The sequence below is a fragment of the Arctopsyche grandis genome, chromosome 11 (assembly GCF_051622035.1).
Source record: "Arctopsyche grandis isolate Sample6627 chromosome 11, ASM5162203v2, whole genome shotgun sequence".
NCBI classification, from domain to species: domain Eukaryota; kingdom Metazoa; phylum Arthropoda; class Insecta; order Trichoptera; family Hydropsychidae; genus Arctopsyche; species Arctopsyche grandis.
The window spans coordinates 23,140,589-23,160,154 of NC_135365.1; the positions used below are offsets into that span (position 1 = coordinate 23,140,589).

General features: G+C 32.2%; 1 protein-coding gene across 1 annotated transcript in view; it reads left to right on the forward strand.

Moving 5' to 3' along the window:
• side (motor axon guidance molcule sidestep) overlaps positions 1-19,566 on the forward strand; it is a 225,977-nt gene that overhangs the window by 133,776 nt on the left and 72,635 nt on the right. The window contains exons 4-8 of the mRNA XM_077440907.1: positions 4,852-5,060; positions 5,132-5,242; positions 5,323-5,529; positions 15,187-15,338; positions 15,425-15,569. Of these exons, the coding sequence (XP_077297033.1) occupies positions 4,852-5,060; positions 5,132-5,242; positions 5,323-5,529; positions 15,187-15,338; positions 15,425-15,569 (824 nt within the window). The remainder of the gene's footprint in view (positions 1-4,851; positions 5,061-5,131; positions 5,243-5,322; positions 5,530-15,186; positions 15,339-15,424; positions 15,570-19,566) is intronic.

Consider the following 19,566-nt stretch of genomic DNA (forward strand, 5'->3'; position numbering starts at 1 on the left):
AAGCTAAATCTAATATATTTTACAAATGTATTATACAAAGGATTCATCTGAAATAAAATCGACACATTCTGAAATCATATTTCAATGATATATTTACTAATTAATATAATCAAATTATATTAATTAGTATAATTTGATTATACGACAAAACTTTTCATCAATGAATCAAATGACCCATTCACTCTATATCTGTATAAAGTTTATATCTGACTTTTCGAACATATGTACATATGATCGAACGACTTTTTAACGTGTTATATTTACAATTTAAGTTTAAATTTACACCAATTCGATTTATTATTGGCAAATTTCATTGTGATATCGCACCTTTTCAGACTTGCATTCCCACCCGAGTTCTCATATCTAAATACACACCCCCTATCTTTCTATATATCAAGTTGAAGAGGTGAAATTGTCGTCTGGAGCGTAAGGAGCTAGAGAGTTCACCAAGTCGTACTTTTATTGGTACACGGCTCTCGGGAGTGTCGTCATCTGCAAGTTTAAAATGTGCTTCCCTGGTTATGGCGCGTGCTCGTATAACTTTCGCTAAGTCAGCATAATATTATGTTCATGACAATTGTGTGAATTATATATGTATACATATCTATATATCTACGAAGGTATACAAGTACATATATAGGAGAGACGGCACGGCGATAAAGTTACCCCTGAGTAAATATTGAATAACCTCGAGCTCGGAATCATCCTACCCCGCAGATGCTGCACGCCCCTGGCTTTTCCCTGTGTGTGCCGCCACTTTGACGCGAGAGGAAAACTTTGTTCACGATGCAAACAAGTCGATGAATAATTTCCCAGTTTGAAGATGGTGGAATTTTAATTCAGAGAAGGCTGGACTTAGACTTGGGTGAAATACTTCGAAGGTCTTCTTCTTTTTTCGTTTTAGACCAAACTTACTTTACTAGTCGGATTGCTTAGGATGTTAAGGATGAAATAAACAAATACTTGTATTTACATATCGAATTGATATAATTAGAAAGCTGTTAATGATTGCTTTTTGATAGTAATTTTGTATGGATGCACACGAAAAAAATTGGAATTTTTATGTTAGAATTGAATTGAAATAAGTGGTATATATGTACATATATATGTAGGTATATATTGAGATATTGAGATTTATTTTATTTTACATTTTAAATAGATATATACAGTGGTGTAGTGCTAAATAAAAATGTACCAGGGTGGTGTTTAATTTTTACGACCCCCCCCCCGCTTTTAGCGTTACTTAAAAAATATGTATCCTAATATTGGTAGTACAAATATTTATAAAAAAATTAAATGCTAATTAACAAATATTATTGTTGAAATTATGATGTTTTTTAAATTTTCTAAAAACTTCATAAATAATAAGTAACATAATAACTAAAATAAATTAAAAATATAGAAAATATATTGGAAAAGAAGAATTACAAAAATCTTCAAGTTTAAGAAAGACTTCTAGCTTTTTTTTAATATTATGGTTTTCAGAATTTATTACATTGTTGGGAAGATTATTTCAAACTTTAACCACTCTGTTTGAAAAGAAGGAATCTCTGATCAATTTATTCGATTTTTCTTTTTGGAATCTGGACGTAAGACGATTATTTATTATTTTAAAGACTTTGATTAAGTCACTTCTTATTCTTCAAAGTCAATCAAAATGGTCTGAGTGAGGCTTTTTATTTTTTGCAATATAATATACAGTTCTGAAAATTTTGTTAGATGATTCGATTTCGGCATCATTCAAAGTGTCTATAACTTTTTCAATGGGTTGTTTTTGGGCTGTTTTTAAAGTTTTTTTTGCGCTCAAATGGGCATTTGAGTGAGGATACGGTTGTAGTCTCCAAAAGTTAAAAACAAGGGTCTGATCATAATATTTAGTATACAAAATTTTATATGAAATATAAGCACAACTATTGTATTTTTTAATTGTATTCGAAAAAAAATATTTATATCAAAGTACCAGGGCGGTGACCTGGCTTAAAAATAAGTACCAGGCTGGCGACCTGGCCCGACTACACCTCTGGATATACTCGTATATATGTATATACCAGGAAGTGCTAATAAGAAAACCCCAATGCGCCTTCCCAGACAATTATTTACAAACATTGCAGCATTTTTATTATGTACATAAAACGCTGTATTTCGAAAGGTGGAATAACACGAAATTAACAATTAATTAATCCATAGAGACATGTATGGATTTAGACTTGTACATATTTTTCTACGTATTGTACATAAACCAAATTATGATATTTGTGATATAGCGAGTAGGATGAATTTTTTGCCAATTTTATGGAGGAACTGTTTCAACAATGAAATCAGATAAATTGGCAAACTCTGATATGAAACGATCGACTTGGAGTCACAAATATCCATGTCTGACCAGCAGTATTAACGATTAGCACGGGATCGAACCCAACGAGCCATACTGCTGGCTATTGTATAGGTAAAATATTAATCGAATGCTTCCCAAGAGATTGCAAAAGAATGCAATGAAGGACACAAGTTTGGGATAGGTGTATTAGCTCAAAATAGAACAGATCTTGGTCGAACAGGTCAAATATGAAGGAATATTAAGATGATGACGATAATAGGCATGAGAGAATTTGGATTTGACTCATCTGCATATGATTTTCGTTGTTGAAAATTCACATATTGATGAAAATATGTTTTCTAGTACACAAACGCACATATTATACATACATATATCATAGATGCATTACACGACCGGAATTCTCAGTAGATATATCAGTTTTCTTTTGAATTTTAACCCAGATATTTTTCATTTGATATCTCATCTGATTCATCATGGTTTTCTTTCCTTTTTTAATTCATCCCTTTGCGAGATTGCCCCGCGGATTTTGCAAAGCTTCCCGCGTCACATTTGCACGTACGTAGCCGATAAAAAGCTCGCTCGTTCGCTCGCCTTGCGGTAATAGCTCGAGCTTTGAACTAAAGCTTCTGCGATGCGGTACAAAAATGAGGCTTTGCTCGCAATTTCCTACCCCTCTTCTTTGAATTTTCGTTTTTCTAGAACATCGTTTGAATGTCAGTGTGCTAAAAATTAATGATTAGAAATTAAGCTTGTATGTCTGTCTGGAAAGCTATGACAACATCTGTCAACTATTATATACATACATACATATTATATTTAAAAATAATATTAGATTTTTAAAATGTCTTTAGAGCGGACTTAACTTAATATCTTTTCTTAAAAAAACATTAAAAATTGTACGTCCTTTTGGTTGAGATAAAAATTTTATGTTTATTCTCCATCACTAAAAATACACTATGCACAAAATTTTAATCCAGTGAGGATCATTCTAATTTACATATGAATCTCTCAAATCGAATATATAATTTCGAAAGTGACTTTGTTACTATCTATGTATGTAAGGTTTGTTGGTTACATCGAAAACAAATCAAAGTTTCTATGACGACGATATCGACATCGTTAAAATTTTTTTTTCGGTTCAAATAAATTTAATACAAAAACAATTTTTTTTTTTACTATGACATTGTTTTGCCATGTTTGAGCTGTTTATATTACACATACCGAGCGAAGCCGGATAAAAACACTAATTAGTAATAAATTGAAGATCAACGTAATCCTAACCTTTATGTTTTATAAAACAGTCTATGAAATTCGCATAGTTTTTTTATATTGTATGGAATTTTATCAACAGATCTTATTTTATATGATGATATTTCAGTAATTTATGAATGAAACGCTACAATATCTTCATTTCTCTCCATATTTTCGTTTTATTTTTCTATTTATGTTTTTATCTATTCGAGTATTCTTTTATTACTTTATCTATGTACTTAGTAACAATAGATGAAGATTTTTCAATGTTTACTTTTTCCCTTTCTATTTTTATTTCATTGTTGTTATCTTGAATGTTTTATTTTTTTCTCATTTAATTTATATATACTTATTAAAAATAATATTACAGGAAAACGAATGTACATACATACACATAATAGCCGAGTTCTTTGAAACCTTTCAATACCAGGTTTTTGCTAAGATTTAAAATAACTTCGTGGGATAAGAAAAAATTCAAATATGAACGATTCATTCTTTATTAATTTTATAATCTATCCAGATAGATTATAAAATTGCTTCTTTTTTATTCTTTGCAAATATATTTTTTTATATTACTAAAAAACGGAAATAGCTAAGGCTTTCAAATAATTTAAAATAATTGATTTTGCAATAATTGAATCAGAAAAAGTTTATCAAATTTGACACTGAGAAATTTTTTTGTGCAATGAGGGAAAAAGATATTTTAGATACAGGTTAGAAGAGATAGCATTTAAAACTTAATAAAGGATATAGACAAACTTAATAAAAGATATAGACAAATCAAATCGGTTGGTTTCTTTTGGTCCATTCTGTACATATGTATATTATACACACGTGTATAATATTATATTTCAGCATTTTATGACGCAGACAAATTTTTACTACACCTTTGACGAGCTGCATACTCGTTTTAATTTTTTTACAAGCGAAATTGCTATTTTTTGCGTCCCCACACAGATTGAGATGCATGGAGTGATATGGTGCATGTACTGTAAATTTTGCTGAAAGTGGCATGAGAAAATTGGAAATGTGCACGTGTCCTCATACGTGAAAGCAAAAAATGTGCTCTCAAATCATACATTTGCTGTTGTAGAACCGGTCTAATGAATCCAATATATTTTACGTAACAATGTAAAGGAAAAACTGAACATACGCGAAAGTGAATCGAACATCATATTTATTGCCATACAGCAAATTTTTCTATGGTAGAATATAACACGTTTATATTGAATTTTATTAAAATTTAATCAATATTTTGTTCACAGTTTGGACTTTCGTGGCAGATTATTGGAACACTTAGTTACGACTGACGATTTGGGTAGCAGGACGCATTTTATCCTGGAAGATAAGAAGCCAGAAGATGCTCATTTGATTATAAGAGCCATCACCAGATCTGACGAAGGGGTGTTCAGATGTAGGATAGACTTCTTCAATTCCCCTACACGGAATTACAAAGTGAATTTGTCGCTCATAAGTAAGCCTCATTTTTAACTAAACACCGAATATACAATGGAAGAGTTTAAACATAATTTTGACTTATTTTAGTACCTCCAAGTGAGCCTATTATATTCAATGGACAAGGCGTAGAAGTAAGCGGAACGGCTGGTCCTTTCATACAAGAGTATGATCTGTCCCTATCATGTCAAGTTAATGGAGGTAGATTTCGATATCATATTATGTTGATTGTTTGAATTGTGTTTGATTTTATATTTGATGTTGATTTTTTTCGATTCTAGGTAGGCCTAAGCCTGAAGTAACTTGGTGGCACGATTCAATCTTATTAGACGGAATTGAAGACACAAGCAGTCGAGAAGGAGTTGTAGTTAGTCAACTTTTTATTGGAACGGTCACCAGATCTTTGTATGGGGCAAAGTTTCAGTGCAGAGCTCACGTTTCTCATCTAATACCTCCAGTGGTGAAGGATATCCAACTTCAAGTATATCGTGAGTATTATTATTTATATGAAGGATGAGAAAATTCAATAGACATAAAATAATTATATGTCTTTAGTATTTCAGTTCAGTTCACGGAATTGAACTTGATCAAAATATAAATGCTAACTTGATTAAGTTTTTTAATTACTGCAATTCGAAATATATCTATGTATATAATGGTTGTAAATATTCTGTATGAAATTGAAATTGTTTGAAAATTAATATTATTTAAAGTTATTTACAATTTTCTTTAAAGCTGGAACAAAATTCAAGGTTTTGAAAGTTTATAATGATGCTGTAGTAGTTCAAGGGATCGCTGTATATTTATTAAAACTTCAATTAGTGCATACATATTTTCATTGACTCTCACTATGTTGTCAGGTTTTCATTATTTTTGATTAAATACCAAAATGTACTAACTCTCATTTAAAGCCATCTAAAATAATTTCCTGAATGTTCTCTGAAAAAAATATCTAAATTATACTATTTTTTAATTACACATATGTATGTATGTAAATACATATACATACAAATACTATGACAGGAATTAGTCCAAGCCGACACATATACATACATAGTTAGATTAATTAATTGTACATAAGTAATTACAATTTTTCAAATATAACAGGAAATAGAATACAATAGAGACATCTATGGAAAATCAATAAAATTTTGATACACAGCAACTTTGCGAGAAATACATTTTCTAGGTAGTATTTTATAATATTCAACAAATTCGAGATGCTAAATAACTCGAGAATAATTCGCGAGAAACTGAGAAGGAGGATTACGATAATCCGTCACAATAATTAAGCTATAAAAATCGGACTAAGAACTCGCGATAAGCATATTTGGCAGGGACTTGAACCCACGACTTATCTACTGGTATGCAATAGCTCTATCTGTGCACTACACTGTGCCTATAATATCCAATCAACTGTGACGTAATAGCAAAAAAGTTATTTGAATACGATTTTGAAACTCTTTCAAATCGTTAGTTTGTATAGTTAGCCTGGTAGATAGCATTTATTACTTGAAATATAATATAAGTCAAATTTTAATTTTAACTGAGTTTTATCTAACATCGAAATTCAAAGACATTTATATGTATGGTTCTAGGACACAACCCCTGGACACAAACCCCCCTGACATATACCCCCGGTCGAAAACCGCCTGGAAATAAACCCCCCGTGAAAATAACCCCCCACCCCCGTCAAGGATAAAAATATTTTATAAAAATTTCTTTAATAAAAAGTCAATATCAATGCTAATATATTTGAGACAGAAAAATACAGATTCATAAATACAGATATTAATAATACATATCAGATTCTTTATAAATAATCACTAATCAATAATAATAATTTATATTATACAAAACTCCAAAATCAATCGTATTTTAATCTCTTTTCCTTTTCGGTTTCTCGATTTTACAAATTCCATCATGGATAGTCTAAAATATTTAAAATATAATAATAATAATAATATAAAAATAATGTATACTTTTATTAAAATTTATTTTCAATACCAAAGAACGCAAACGCTAACTCGTGACTAAATGACTAGTCTTTTAAATTGATATTTATTCTATTTACTACAATTAATTAAAATGAAATATTGTATATAAATTGAAATTCAATATGCTTTAACCACACTCAATTCATTCTTGTTTGTTATTTTACTTTATTATTAATTATTAATTATCTATTACCATTTTTAAACAATTTTTATCCATGGCGGGGGCTATTTGCACGGAGGGTTAATGTCCAGGGGGTTTTTAGCCGGGGGTATGTGTCCGGGGGGTACATGTCTGGATACATATGTATGTATAGTAGATACTAGAGTGTAGTACTATCATAAAAGTACCTATGTATCTACTACATTCTTATGAAAAATGTTGGTTCTTATAACTTTAAGATAGAGCCGAAACAGATGGTTCGCTTTAGCCTCCGAGACAATTGTAATTTTCAATGTGTCTTTGGAGTTATCGATATGGGATATACAATGGGGATGCAAGAGTGTTAGAAGCATTACCCGACAAGAGTTCACACCCTCTAAACTCCATCGTGTTTCCAAACGACGACTACTCATATAGTTTAACCATGGTATAGAGTTCCAGCTGTGCATTTGAGGAGATGCATTTAAGTGTGTTGTGTAGTTTTATCCCACTCGTAAAAATTGATCGTTTGGAAATTTGCATAAATGCTATCGAATCTGCACTCGGTATATGGAGAAGTTTACGTGCCACTAAAAGTAAAATTCGATGCTGTTCGGTGGTAATGAATAAAAGAGAACGGTCGGGTGCAACAAGTTCTAATAAAAGTACGTACTTAAAGGTTCAACGACGTGTATATACATATTACATATACATACATAGGTTTTTAAATATGCAGAATATTAATTTGTATTTAACGATATATACAAATTGCTTACGTTAGGTAAAGCATACTTAATTTAAGAAAATTGTAACGGAAGTTTCAAATTTATGTATAATATATATGTATGTAATTTGATTTACTGAAGTCGTATATGAGACTTTATTTATAATTTCATACATTTTTCGTATATCTTTAACACAATATAGCACACCAAATGTAAAGCACAAGATCAACAAACCATTATTAGTTCAAAACATTTTGTCTGTTCTATTTAACGGTGAAAGTATAATGAAAATGCAATAGATAAATCTTAGGTATATAGTGAATTTAGCGGAAAGATATTTTACGTACCGTTCATAGACGTTGTTCGTACATACATATGTACATATATAATAATCGAATCATTTTTAGGTCAAACTAACACAACTGTTATTTATTATGAAAAACAGAATCAAAAAGAATTATAATGTATAAAACATTACACCAAAAAAGGTTCTAAAGATTAATAACAATGAATAAAATAAAATAAAAAGAATGAAGAAAAATATCAAATATATATATATGAATTATTAATTACAAATTATTCAATTATTACAATTTATTACAAACAATAGAAATTTTAAACAAGAAACAACAAAAAGGATCAATATGAGTGGGAATATTGTTAAAAGAAGAGCAACATCTTTATAATAAGGAATTATAGGAATAATTAGTTGAAGAAGGATTAATGTGAAATAATTAAAAGTTACGTAGGGATCTGATTGGAAATTAGAATATGATCTTACTTAATAAATAAGAGCTATCAACTATATAATTCAGAAGCTTAAACAAAAAACATAAATTATAAATTTTCCTTCTAGATTGTAAGGAAACAAAACGGTCATTATGAACAAATCTGGAATTACAGTAGGAATAGAATTTTTATTTATGGGTTCTAAATTATTAACATGTACGCAATAGAAAGGATTCCAAACAGTAGTAGCAAATTCCAGATGACTTTTTACAAATGAATTGAAGAGCGAGGCAACAGTACTGTGGAATTTAATGTTTTGGATAGTTTAAAAATGAAACCAGAATTTCTATATGGCTTGCTTATTATTTAATCAATATGAACATATAATAATAGATGGAAAAATCTGATTATGTGACCATACAAACTATTGGCGTTTTTCGCATCGTTTGACTTCTGCGGACCCGGTTTCCGGTTTCCGGTCGAGCTTACAAAGCTCGTGCCGGACCCGCACAACTTGCGAATTTCCGGAAAATTTCCACCGCGCCAACATAGAGGTAGGATGGCTACGAAGGGGTGTTTACACGATTCACCAGTAGGGGGTTGGCTCATTACCGATCTCTCTCTACCACCCCCTTTTCATCCCTCCGACACAACTTTGCGGCCAACTCAAACGGGACGGATGAGTCGCGGCTCAAATTCCAAAACAAACGTTGACTTTGTGCAGCACTATCGAATTTGGCCGCTGTTGGATTATCAACACTCACGTACACATATATGTTGATATATACCTATATATTCGCCAGGGATTTTCAACTTTGGGTTTCAAATATGTCTTTGAGTGCAGTCATCTCAGAGATGCCAATTAACGGCTATTCATATGTATGTTGTGTGTACGTATGGCTATTACTCGACGCGTCTAAATTTGTATTTAAGTTTTTGATAACTTTAAGCATTCGGCGATGAAATTGGATTTAATTCAAGCTCCGTGTAACTGTCAGATTAGATGAATCAAATTAAATGTGAATGATTCGCTTGGGAAATGTGAAGGAATTCGCAGACAGATGTAATGCACTTGAACTGTACTGAAATGGAGGAATAATTGCTCAATCTTGCGTTGGTTGGCAATCTTGGTTCAAATCTTTGTAAAAATGAGTAGTAATTAATTTTAAACATTAAATAAAAACGACAAATCTGTGATGTTCATCAAATTTCCATTGCTGCGTAAATTTCATAAATTATGGCGGTATATGGAAACAAAATTGATTTTGTATAAAATAAAGAGTGATTTCGAATTAGTTGTTAATAGTTGTTTATTGTACACTAGTGGCTTTAACCGGCTTCGCTTGGTATTTGTAATATCAACCGCTTAAACACGACTAATCTAATAATAAACATTTTATTAAATTTATTTGAATAAATTTATTTATATAAATTTATTTGAATACTCAATTTTTTTATTAAATTGACTATCACGAACAAAAAAAAACATATATACTCTTTCGAAATTATATGTATACCAGAATCCGAAGAGAAATCGGGTAGGGCTTCGCCCCCTAGGAGGCTTCGTCCCCTGGTATAGCGCTAAATAAAAAAGAGCCAGGGCGGTGTTTAATTTTCAAGACCCCCCCCCCCATCTTCTTTCATCACTTAAAAAATATTTATCCTAATATTGGCAGTTCAAATATTTATAAAAGAATTAAAATCTTAATTAACAAATATTATTGTTGAAATTATGATGTTTTTTATATTTTCTAAAAACTTCATAATAATAAGTAACATAATAACTGAAATAAATTAAAAACATATTAAATATATTGGAAAAGAAGAATTACAAAAATCTTCAAGTTTAAGAAAGACTTCTAGCTTTTTTTTTTAATATTATGGTTTTCAGAATTTATTACATTGTTGGGAAGATTATTTCAAACTTTAACCACTCTGTTTGAAAAGAAGGAATCTCTGATCAATTTATTCGATTTTTCTTTTTGGAATCTGGACGTAAGACGATTATTTATTATTTTAAAGACTTTGATTAAGTCGCTTCTTATTCTTCTCGTCTCAAGTGTTATTAATATAAGCCAAAATATTTTTTAATTTTACTCATAAAACAAATTTCAATCAATCTAGGGTGGTGACCTGACTCAAAAAGAAGTACCAAGGCGGCGACCTGCCCCAACTTGGCCCGAGTACACCACTGTTCCTATCGAATATTGAAAGTATTATTGCGTAGGGGTGGGTGGAGGATCCAAATAAAAGGCCAAAGTCTCTTCACAGCACTTATTAGGTGATTAAGGAGATCCACGAACAGCCAGTGCTCCATCCAGAATGCCTTGGTATAGCCTAAGTAGTACCTGATTATAAAGGGCAGGTCGCTCAGTGCATCTTCTTCGACACATTTTTTTACCTATTGTTCTAATCACGTACGAGATATACAGTCCCACGGTATCGGCACGCAGTCCCACGCTTTCGCGCTGTCAGTTCTGAGAACTCTATCGGGAGTGCCGTTACCGACCATTAAGTCGATTAGGGGTGGTCTCCATTGTTAGTCGACTGCACTTAAGCCTGGATATAATCCTCGAAAACCAATTAAAACGGCGGCTCATTTTCGCATATGCTACAGTATCATTACATTAAGTTCATACATAAACTTCTAATACCCTTCTAAGATCATACAAATTTAACTATTGCGGCAAACACTTACATAGTAAGTCAGCGTTAAAAACTGCATTTCATTTCCAGTTCATTTCGAACGGTTCGAAAGTATAAATTTGCGGATATCTCAAATAGAAATGCATCCAAAATCTAACTTATACTTTAACAGGTCGCACTCTCTTCGGTCGTAACTTTCGGAATCCAATTTAAAATTTTTCACAACTCTCGAGATCAGACCTCGGGAAAGCGCGAAAAATTTCGGCGCGTACCGAATTTCCCAGAGATTGCGCAACGTCTTGCAACACCTGACGCGCTCGTCTCGTCAGTTTGTCGACTGCGTGCTTGTGTGTCATTGTGTTTGTGTCACTTAGGCTCCAGTATCAATCTTCGAAAATACAAGACAGCATCCATTATCGCACTTTATGAGCGTGCGTAACGAGCGTGTGATTAATCCTGCCTAAAGGATCCCGACACGCGCGAGTAATACGAGAGGATCCCGTATCTAAGACGTGCTGAGTTACCTTTGTTTTTAATTACGCAACGCTCGATGGTGATACTCCACCCACCTGATACTCACCTGGTGTAACTTTCAACGGATTCATATTTGGATTAAGTCAGATTTTGCGCACGTATTTTGTTTGTATGTGCATACATTTGGGATGCGTAGATAGCCTCGTTATTATTATGTATGTATGTACGTACCTGTGGTAGGGTTACATTTTTATCATTATATACACACTAGTGTTATACCCGATGAAATATCATCGCATGGGCTATGGCAATATAACAACATAAGTTATTAAATAAAAAAAAATAAAAAAATAAATGTGTCGGCTCTGTGTTCGATTCGCAGGTGATCGATTTTTTTTCAAATACCTTAAATTTATTTTTTTTGTTTAATATGTAAAAAATGGTAAAAATTACCTACCTATGTACATATAAACAATATAGAATTTTAAGTTTGTAGATGCTGGAATATTTCAGGTTTTTCCTTCCAAGGTAATTTACGTGGTTTGCATAAATTACATTGAAAGGAAAAATTCGATACAAATTCAAAAATGTACAAACAATATCTGTGCACCAAGCCATTGATATGTCCATAAGTAAAAATTCTACATCATAGTCTGTGATAACGTAATCACCGTCGTCTTTTGTTAGTTTTGTGCATTTTTTCAGCTTTGTAAAGCTTCACCACCAAATAAATTCACTACTTTACTTCAAAATATGAATTAATAAATATAGTGCATACTTCTTAAAATCTACCCTTAAGAGGGCTGTACACCCGAAACCTTAATTTTGTTGCCGTTCCTTTCTTCGATATATATATTGAGTGAATGCGACAATATATATCAATATATATATATTGAGTGAATGCGACAGTTTCGCATTAGACCAGATAATAAGTATTTTAAATCGACAAAATCGAGGTTTCGTATTCTACTATTTTCTCCTCCACAACTGGACCAATTTTTTAAAAAAATTCATCATCGGTATGAGAAAACTATTTTATGTGCAACTGTGCGCGTATTTTTTTTTAAATCGCCCGTTAAATAAGCTCGCTGGACTCTTTTCCTGGGTGTAAAAAAGAGGTGATTTTATAGATGTTTGGCGGCTCCTAGTTCCTATAAAAAATAACTAATCAAAAAAATAAAAGCACAAATGCATGCCAATGGTGGATATCCATAGTATATTAAAAAATAATTTCTCTAATGCCATAATTGAGGAAGGGAGAAGTGTAATACGTTAGTATGGACAAGGCGCTGGTGTCCAGCCCTCATTATCACAACTTTTCAAATGTAATGATTAAAATGATTTTTTATTACGCAACCAAAGCACGATGAATCAGTTTCTTGGAAAAAAATTAATAAACTATAGTATACTAGTATTCAATTCTAAGATTAAATTGGCTTATTGATAATATTATTGATTCCTCAAAATAAATTCTTAACAACAAGAGATATGATATCATATAACATATGTAGTATTACAGAAAGCAAGTGTTTGAATAATTTAAATACGTTCTGGAAGACTTATAAATATTGTGGCGATTGCAGTATGCTCGTTTAAATAGGTACGAGAGAAATAATAGTGTCATTTTAATTTGTATACGCGAAGGACGTCGGAATTTTATTCACTCCCTTGTCTGCATTATGATACCAACTTTCAACTCAATTAAACATAGTCCGAGTCAAGGAATGAAGTTAATAAAGAAATCCTAATGGAAGCTCTCGGCGCGCTATCTTTCTCTAATCAAGAAAACTCGGGTAGCCGGTGTTCTCAGGCCTGGGGAATGGGACGCTGCGAACTTTCAAGAAAACTCTTTACTTTTTCCACTTCCTTGACTATAATTAATGTTTTTTGTGTCTCTTCGAGCAGGAGGAGGACCGGCGACTTTTTTGCTTTTGATTAAGCAAAATTCGCGACGAAAAGAAGCGCCCTAACCCTCCCCCCGGTTATGCGCTCTCCCGGCCAAGAAATTGCCGCCGGGGTGATTTATGGCGCGGGGCGAGAGATCTAGCTGAATTATATTGAAATAAATGTTTTATTATGGAAAAACGCCGAAAAAATAAGGGGCGGGGGTGGGGGAGGTTCGTTTTACGCGGCCCATCGCGAGAAATGAAGATTTTTCGCGTTTAATAAGATTAACCGTATCGGGTTGCTTTAAAGTCGTTTTTTTATTCCAATGTTCGAGTTGCCCAATACAGTATGATAATGTCATTAAATATTATTTCAGATAACTTAAGCCTCAATAAAGAAAATAAATAAAATTTCGAATATTTAATATATCAATAATTTTTAACTAGCATACGTATTATGCATAGGTAAAGTAGTAAATGTACACAATGAAATATTCATTTAATAATTTTAATTATTATTCTATAAATTTTTGACATATTAAAACGTTAAATTGTAAACCTTGTAAATCAAAAATTAGATTTTATTTGGATTAAAATGGAAACCGCTTTATCTACCTTAATCTTTGTCTTATACCGGTGCATAAGAAAAAGCGAGTTTGTCTCTAATGTTTGAATATATCCATATTTCTTGGAAGGTTTGAAAAGGTTTTATAATATGGCGAGTTGTCAGTCAACAATTCAACACATTTAAAGTTAATCGAGGTTCTACTGTACTATAGTTGCGTAGGGGTGGGTTCAGGATCGAAATGAAAGGCCAAAGTCACTTCGCAGCATTGATTCAACGATTCAGGAAGTCTATACATAACCACCGCTCACTCCAGAATAATATGATCTATCGTGTATCCTTATGAAAGACAAGTTGCCCACTATAGCTTCCCCGATCCATTTTTTAATATATTGTCTAGGCACGTAAAGTTCTACTGTGGTGAGTCTATTGTTCTGTGAGAACTCCAGCGTATCCTTTATTCGGGCACTTACTGAGTCCCGTTCGCCTAATCCGGGGTCCCTATTGATCACCCAAGAATACACTAAGACAGTAGATTCTCTCTCTCATGTTCCCACGTTACACTATATTGTGATATTACATACATTTTTATATTCATGAAAATTTCCCAAGGAAGGAAATTGAAAAGTGAAATCGAGAATTCTCATTTCTCGAGAAATAAAAAGGCCTAGATGTAATCCAATAAATGTACATATATGTAATATTAAGATTTGTTTTGCGTATGCAACTTTCGTGAAATTCCTAAGATAGTTTTACATGAAGGAAATACGCTATGCAAGGTTTCTTTGATATTCGTTTTGCTCAAAACTTTAAAAATTCCATATGTAACATTTACGAGTGGAATTTTTCATATAAAAGTTGTCTCATTTTGAACAATCGTAAACAAAATTACGTGTATATGTACATATTTATACGAAAGTATTGAATTACTTATACAAAATACGTTATAAGTTAAAGTTGACAATTTATAATTTCAATTTGCAGTGAAGCCTATGTTCGTGAGAATACTGTCGTCGAACGAACGTTTGTCTTCGGGAAAACCGCATACTTTGAGATGCGAAACTTTGGGTTCCCATCCAGCAGCACGCCTCTCCTGGGTTTTGAATGGAGAAGTCATTCGAACGCAACCGATAACGGTGAGTAGTCTCAATTATTCAAGACTGCTATCTATGCAAATTGTTCTCGAACGTTTGAATGCACTTGATAGTAATTTTTGTTTCAGGTGACCAATGCGGGAAATGCAACTTCTAGTATAGCTACTCTCATCCTCGCTGCATCTGACGATGGAAAGGATTTGACTTGCAGAGCAACCAATCCTTATATTCCTGGCGCGATCATCGAAGATAGGAGGACTTTGAGTGTTTCCTGTAAGTTTACTTTATTTTGAATACGCGTCAGACTATTTAGTTGGCGATGAATTGATCCAATTTGATGAGACTTGTAACTCTACATCAAAAACTATTAATTTAATCTTATGTTTGTTGGCTGCTATCAGACTACAATAATTGAAATTCCCAGCGTTGCTCAGGCAGGTGAATTGTAAAAAATAAATTAAAAAGTGGAACTGCATCATTCAGAAAATGATGCAGTATACGTTCCAAGTTATAAAAGTTTTGGCAAGTGGATATAGATAATAGATCAAAACTTATTCGGAGGGAAAAACTTAATATTTCTAGTGAAATAAAGATTTGATTAAATATTATTTTTTAAATTACCTTTTTTTAAAGGAATGAATATTGCTTTTTAAAAATCTTTATTGTCCGGAAGAAGTCGATATTTAAATAAAGTACCTACAAGGGTTTCTAATGGGACAAATGATGTAGTTTTTTTTATTAATATAAAATTTATTTATGTATTTCCAAAATATAAAAAAAGCAACGATATTTCTATTAGCTGGAAAAACGTAATTATAAAACTAAAATTATTTGAAATAGCTTCTCAATAAAACAAAAATATTTAAATGAGAATCCTAAAGTCTATTTCTAGATTTGGAACAAATATTGCCAGCAATGGATAAAACTCATTCAGTTTCAATCAAAATTGGTTTTATAGTTATTTTTTTTTATTATTATCTGTTTTTTCCTGTCAGCATGTATATTTACGTTGTTTTGTAATTTTGTCTTTGATAATTCCTTATTTAATAATTGTCCTTATAACTCCTTATTTAATCATTGTCCAACACTCATTTGTTTTTATCAGAATATATAAAAGAGTTTCTTCCATTTAAGAATCGTAAATACAAGAATTATATATAACATTAAAAAACGTTTTTATTGAAATATTTTTCCCAGGATTCAAGATAAGAACTATCTGGACACAGGGAATCAAAATTTTTTTTAAATTTCTGTACCTAGTCGAGCCGGGTCAGAAACTATAATATTACTACACTACTGTCATATTTACAACTATACTACTGTCGTATTTAAATTTTGCCTAATGTTTCCAATAAATTTATTAACATATTGAGAATCATTTAAATTTCATACAATCAAATACAATTGAAATATAGTACATATATTTAAGGCTTCTTTTTCAAACACTTTATTTTATAAAATATTGTAGCTTGGACATGTAGAGGGGTTTATAAGATCGGGATGAAAGACGCAGCAGTTGTGGTAGAGTTTGTTTATTGTTCTTGATTCGTCGACCTGTCAGCTCCGAATGAAGCTCGGTCAAAAACCGTCTAATATTTATACCCATTAGGTACTCTTAGTATAGAGAGATCATTGGTCGATGGATTGCGAGACCTTATTGGTTGATGTATACGGTTTATTCATACGGCGAGGCCTTTTGGGTAGTAAACCAGTAGTCGACGAGCGCCAATCACCCAATCTCTAAGTTACGATATCTTACTTACATATATCTTGAAACCGTTTTTGTTACAAAACTTTAAAAATTAGTTTAAAAACGTCATAAAAACAAGTATTTCAAACATCCTCATTATAGGAAGGAATCTTTGAAATTTTTTAATATTCTAATAATTTTTCGTAATTACGTAAGTGAATTGTGCAAAATATGAGTACTTTTATAGGTATAAAGAGTTGAAGGGATTATAATTATTGGCATACTGGCAGTCAAAATTTTAAACTATAATACCACAGCTTACTATCGTAACTTTGACTTTAATATTTTGTCTATCGGGATTATACCTAAATATCTACATATACAACCGAAACTCGATTCAAAACAGGTATAAGCAAAGTTCCAATCACCACAGCTTTTCCATGCAAGTTTCCTCTCTTCAAATACCGATATAATTATAATTTAACACGTGCAAGTTTTGAAAGCCAGAGGTGGTTATGTATAGGTATTATATAACGAGATCCCGGCCAACACATATAACCCACCTACCAACCACGTTCACGTTACGCGATTGTCAAACTAGTTAAAACCCGCTATACCTACGGGATTTGACCACCCCTTGTCAAACAGTGGTACGAATACACATCTTCGAGCGTGTAATTCTCAATTATCCGCTTGCATTCTCGCATCAGGGGCTGCTCCAAAAGGGAAATTGCAACCCAAACACTCTCGTTACGCAGCCGCTTTAACATCCTTGCCGGAAAATCGACGATAGAACAGGGATGTTGGAACTTTCACATTTGAATATGCCCCTCAGTTCATTTTCTGAACGACCGCAAAACTACAAATAATACTTACATATATATATTTATAAGCATATTTATCAAGTTGTTCCGATGTTGAAGCAACCAAAAATGCTCATATTTTATTTACAATGGCTTTTAATAGGTATACAGTTCATTCTCAATTATCCGGACGAGTGCTGGGGAGGAAGGGCATGGATAATTGAAAAACACGTATAATCCGAATCATCAGATTTTGACTTGATTTCGAGTATAATATCATATTACCAAAACAAATTTTTGTTTCATAATTTTAATACTCATTATTTATTAAGAAAAACGCTTATAGTTAAGCATATGTGTGGCCATTAGTACTAATATTGCCAAAATATAAAAAAAAATCTAGTCAATCGGCCAGACGAGGCATTGAAGTTTTTTATGGAAAATTTTATTTTCCTAAAAAAATTTTTAAACAGTCTGATTTTTCATGGAAAAACTTGGCTGTTTCCATACACATTTGACCGCTAATTGATATTCCTTCTGCTCATTTTTGATTTAACTATATGAGTATATTAGTTGCAACCAAATCTTCGTATCTTGACATTTTTCGTTTCGAAGGACCTGCAGAACTATCTCAATCTCTCGCGAACGCCTCTAACTTTTTTTTTTGTTTATCTATATTTCGAATAGGTATGTAAATATGAAATATTTTCGAGTTAATAGCAAAGAAAATAATTTCATACATAAAGTAATTGATAATAATTAAATATACGTATGTTCGAAAAAATCTGCTCTGAATACACGCACTTGTTACTTCTTCGATGATCAAAAGCGACTGAAAGAATTGACGCAATAGTAAAATACATTTAAAAAGAGAACGAAAAATATTTCTGTCTGACATCATTTGTTTCAAATAACATGCGTATTTACGGTTGTAATCAATCGGTGCGTCTCATAATCATATAAGAAAAAAAATAAATTAATTTAATCTTTCAAGCACGGATAATCCGCAAACCAGATAATCAGCACCCGGATAATCTAGAGTACACTGTATATGTAATACGAACTGTCTGCGAAAGTTTCGATTTATAAGAATTTACACGGAAGCATAAAGCGTTGACAAATCAGAAAGATGTTTGTTTTGGGTTTCGAAAAATACTTGTACAATACATAGTGATGGAGGGATGGGAGAGTTGAGCAGAGTATCGACGATCTTCATCGTCGTGTAAGTTTAAAGCCGAACCGTTGACCATTTAAACGACTTTGCACAAGTTAAATTGACTGGCCGAGTCAATATCGAAGTTAAGTCCGTTCCGTTCGTCTCGTCGGGTAATTTGAGTCTGGGACGACTCAACTGAATCGGTAATGTGCACGCTAGATTGCTCTGCGACTTTGTCAAATCCCAGAACGACTCGAGCAAAATAGTTTTAAAAATATACACAAACAAACATCAAGTCGGCAAAGTATGCATTTAACGATATAAGTAAACAAAAACCTTGGAAAAGTGGCTACAGATGTAAACAAGTCAGGAATTGTTCACAAAAACCAACATACATACATACATTCATATGTATGTCAGATTACATCTTATTCTATCAAACGAAATACGTTTGTTTGTTTGCATGTTTTTGTACTGAACACTGATACAACATTTGTCATAAAACCCCTAGAATGACTAGGATATACAAATAGTTATCGATTATGGAAACTCAATTATGGGGTTAAAGTTTAATCTAATTTGAATTCAATAAGTAAATATAATCACAAAAGCATATAGGTT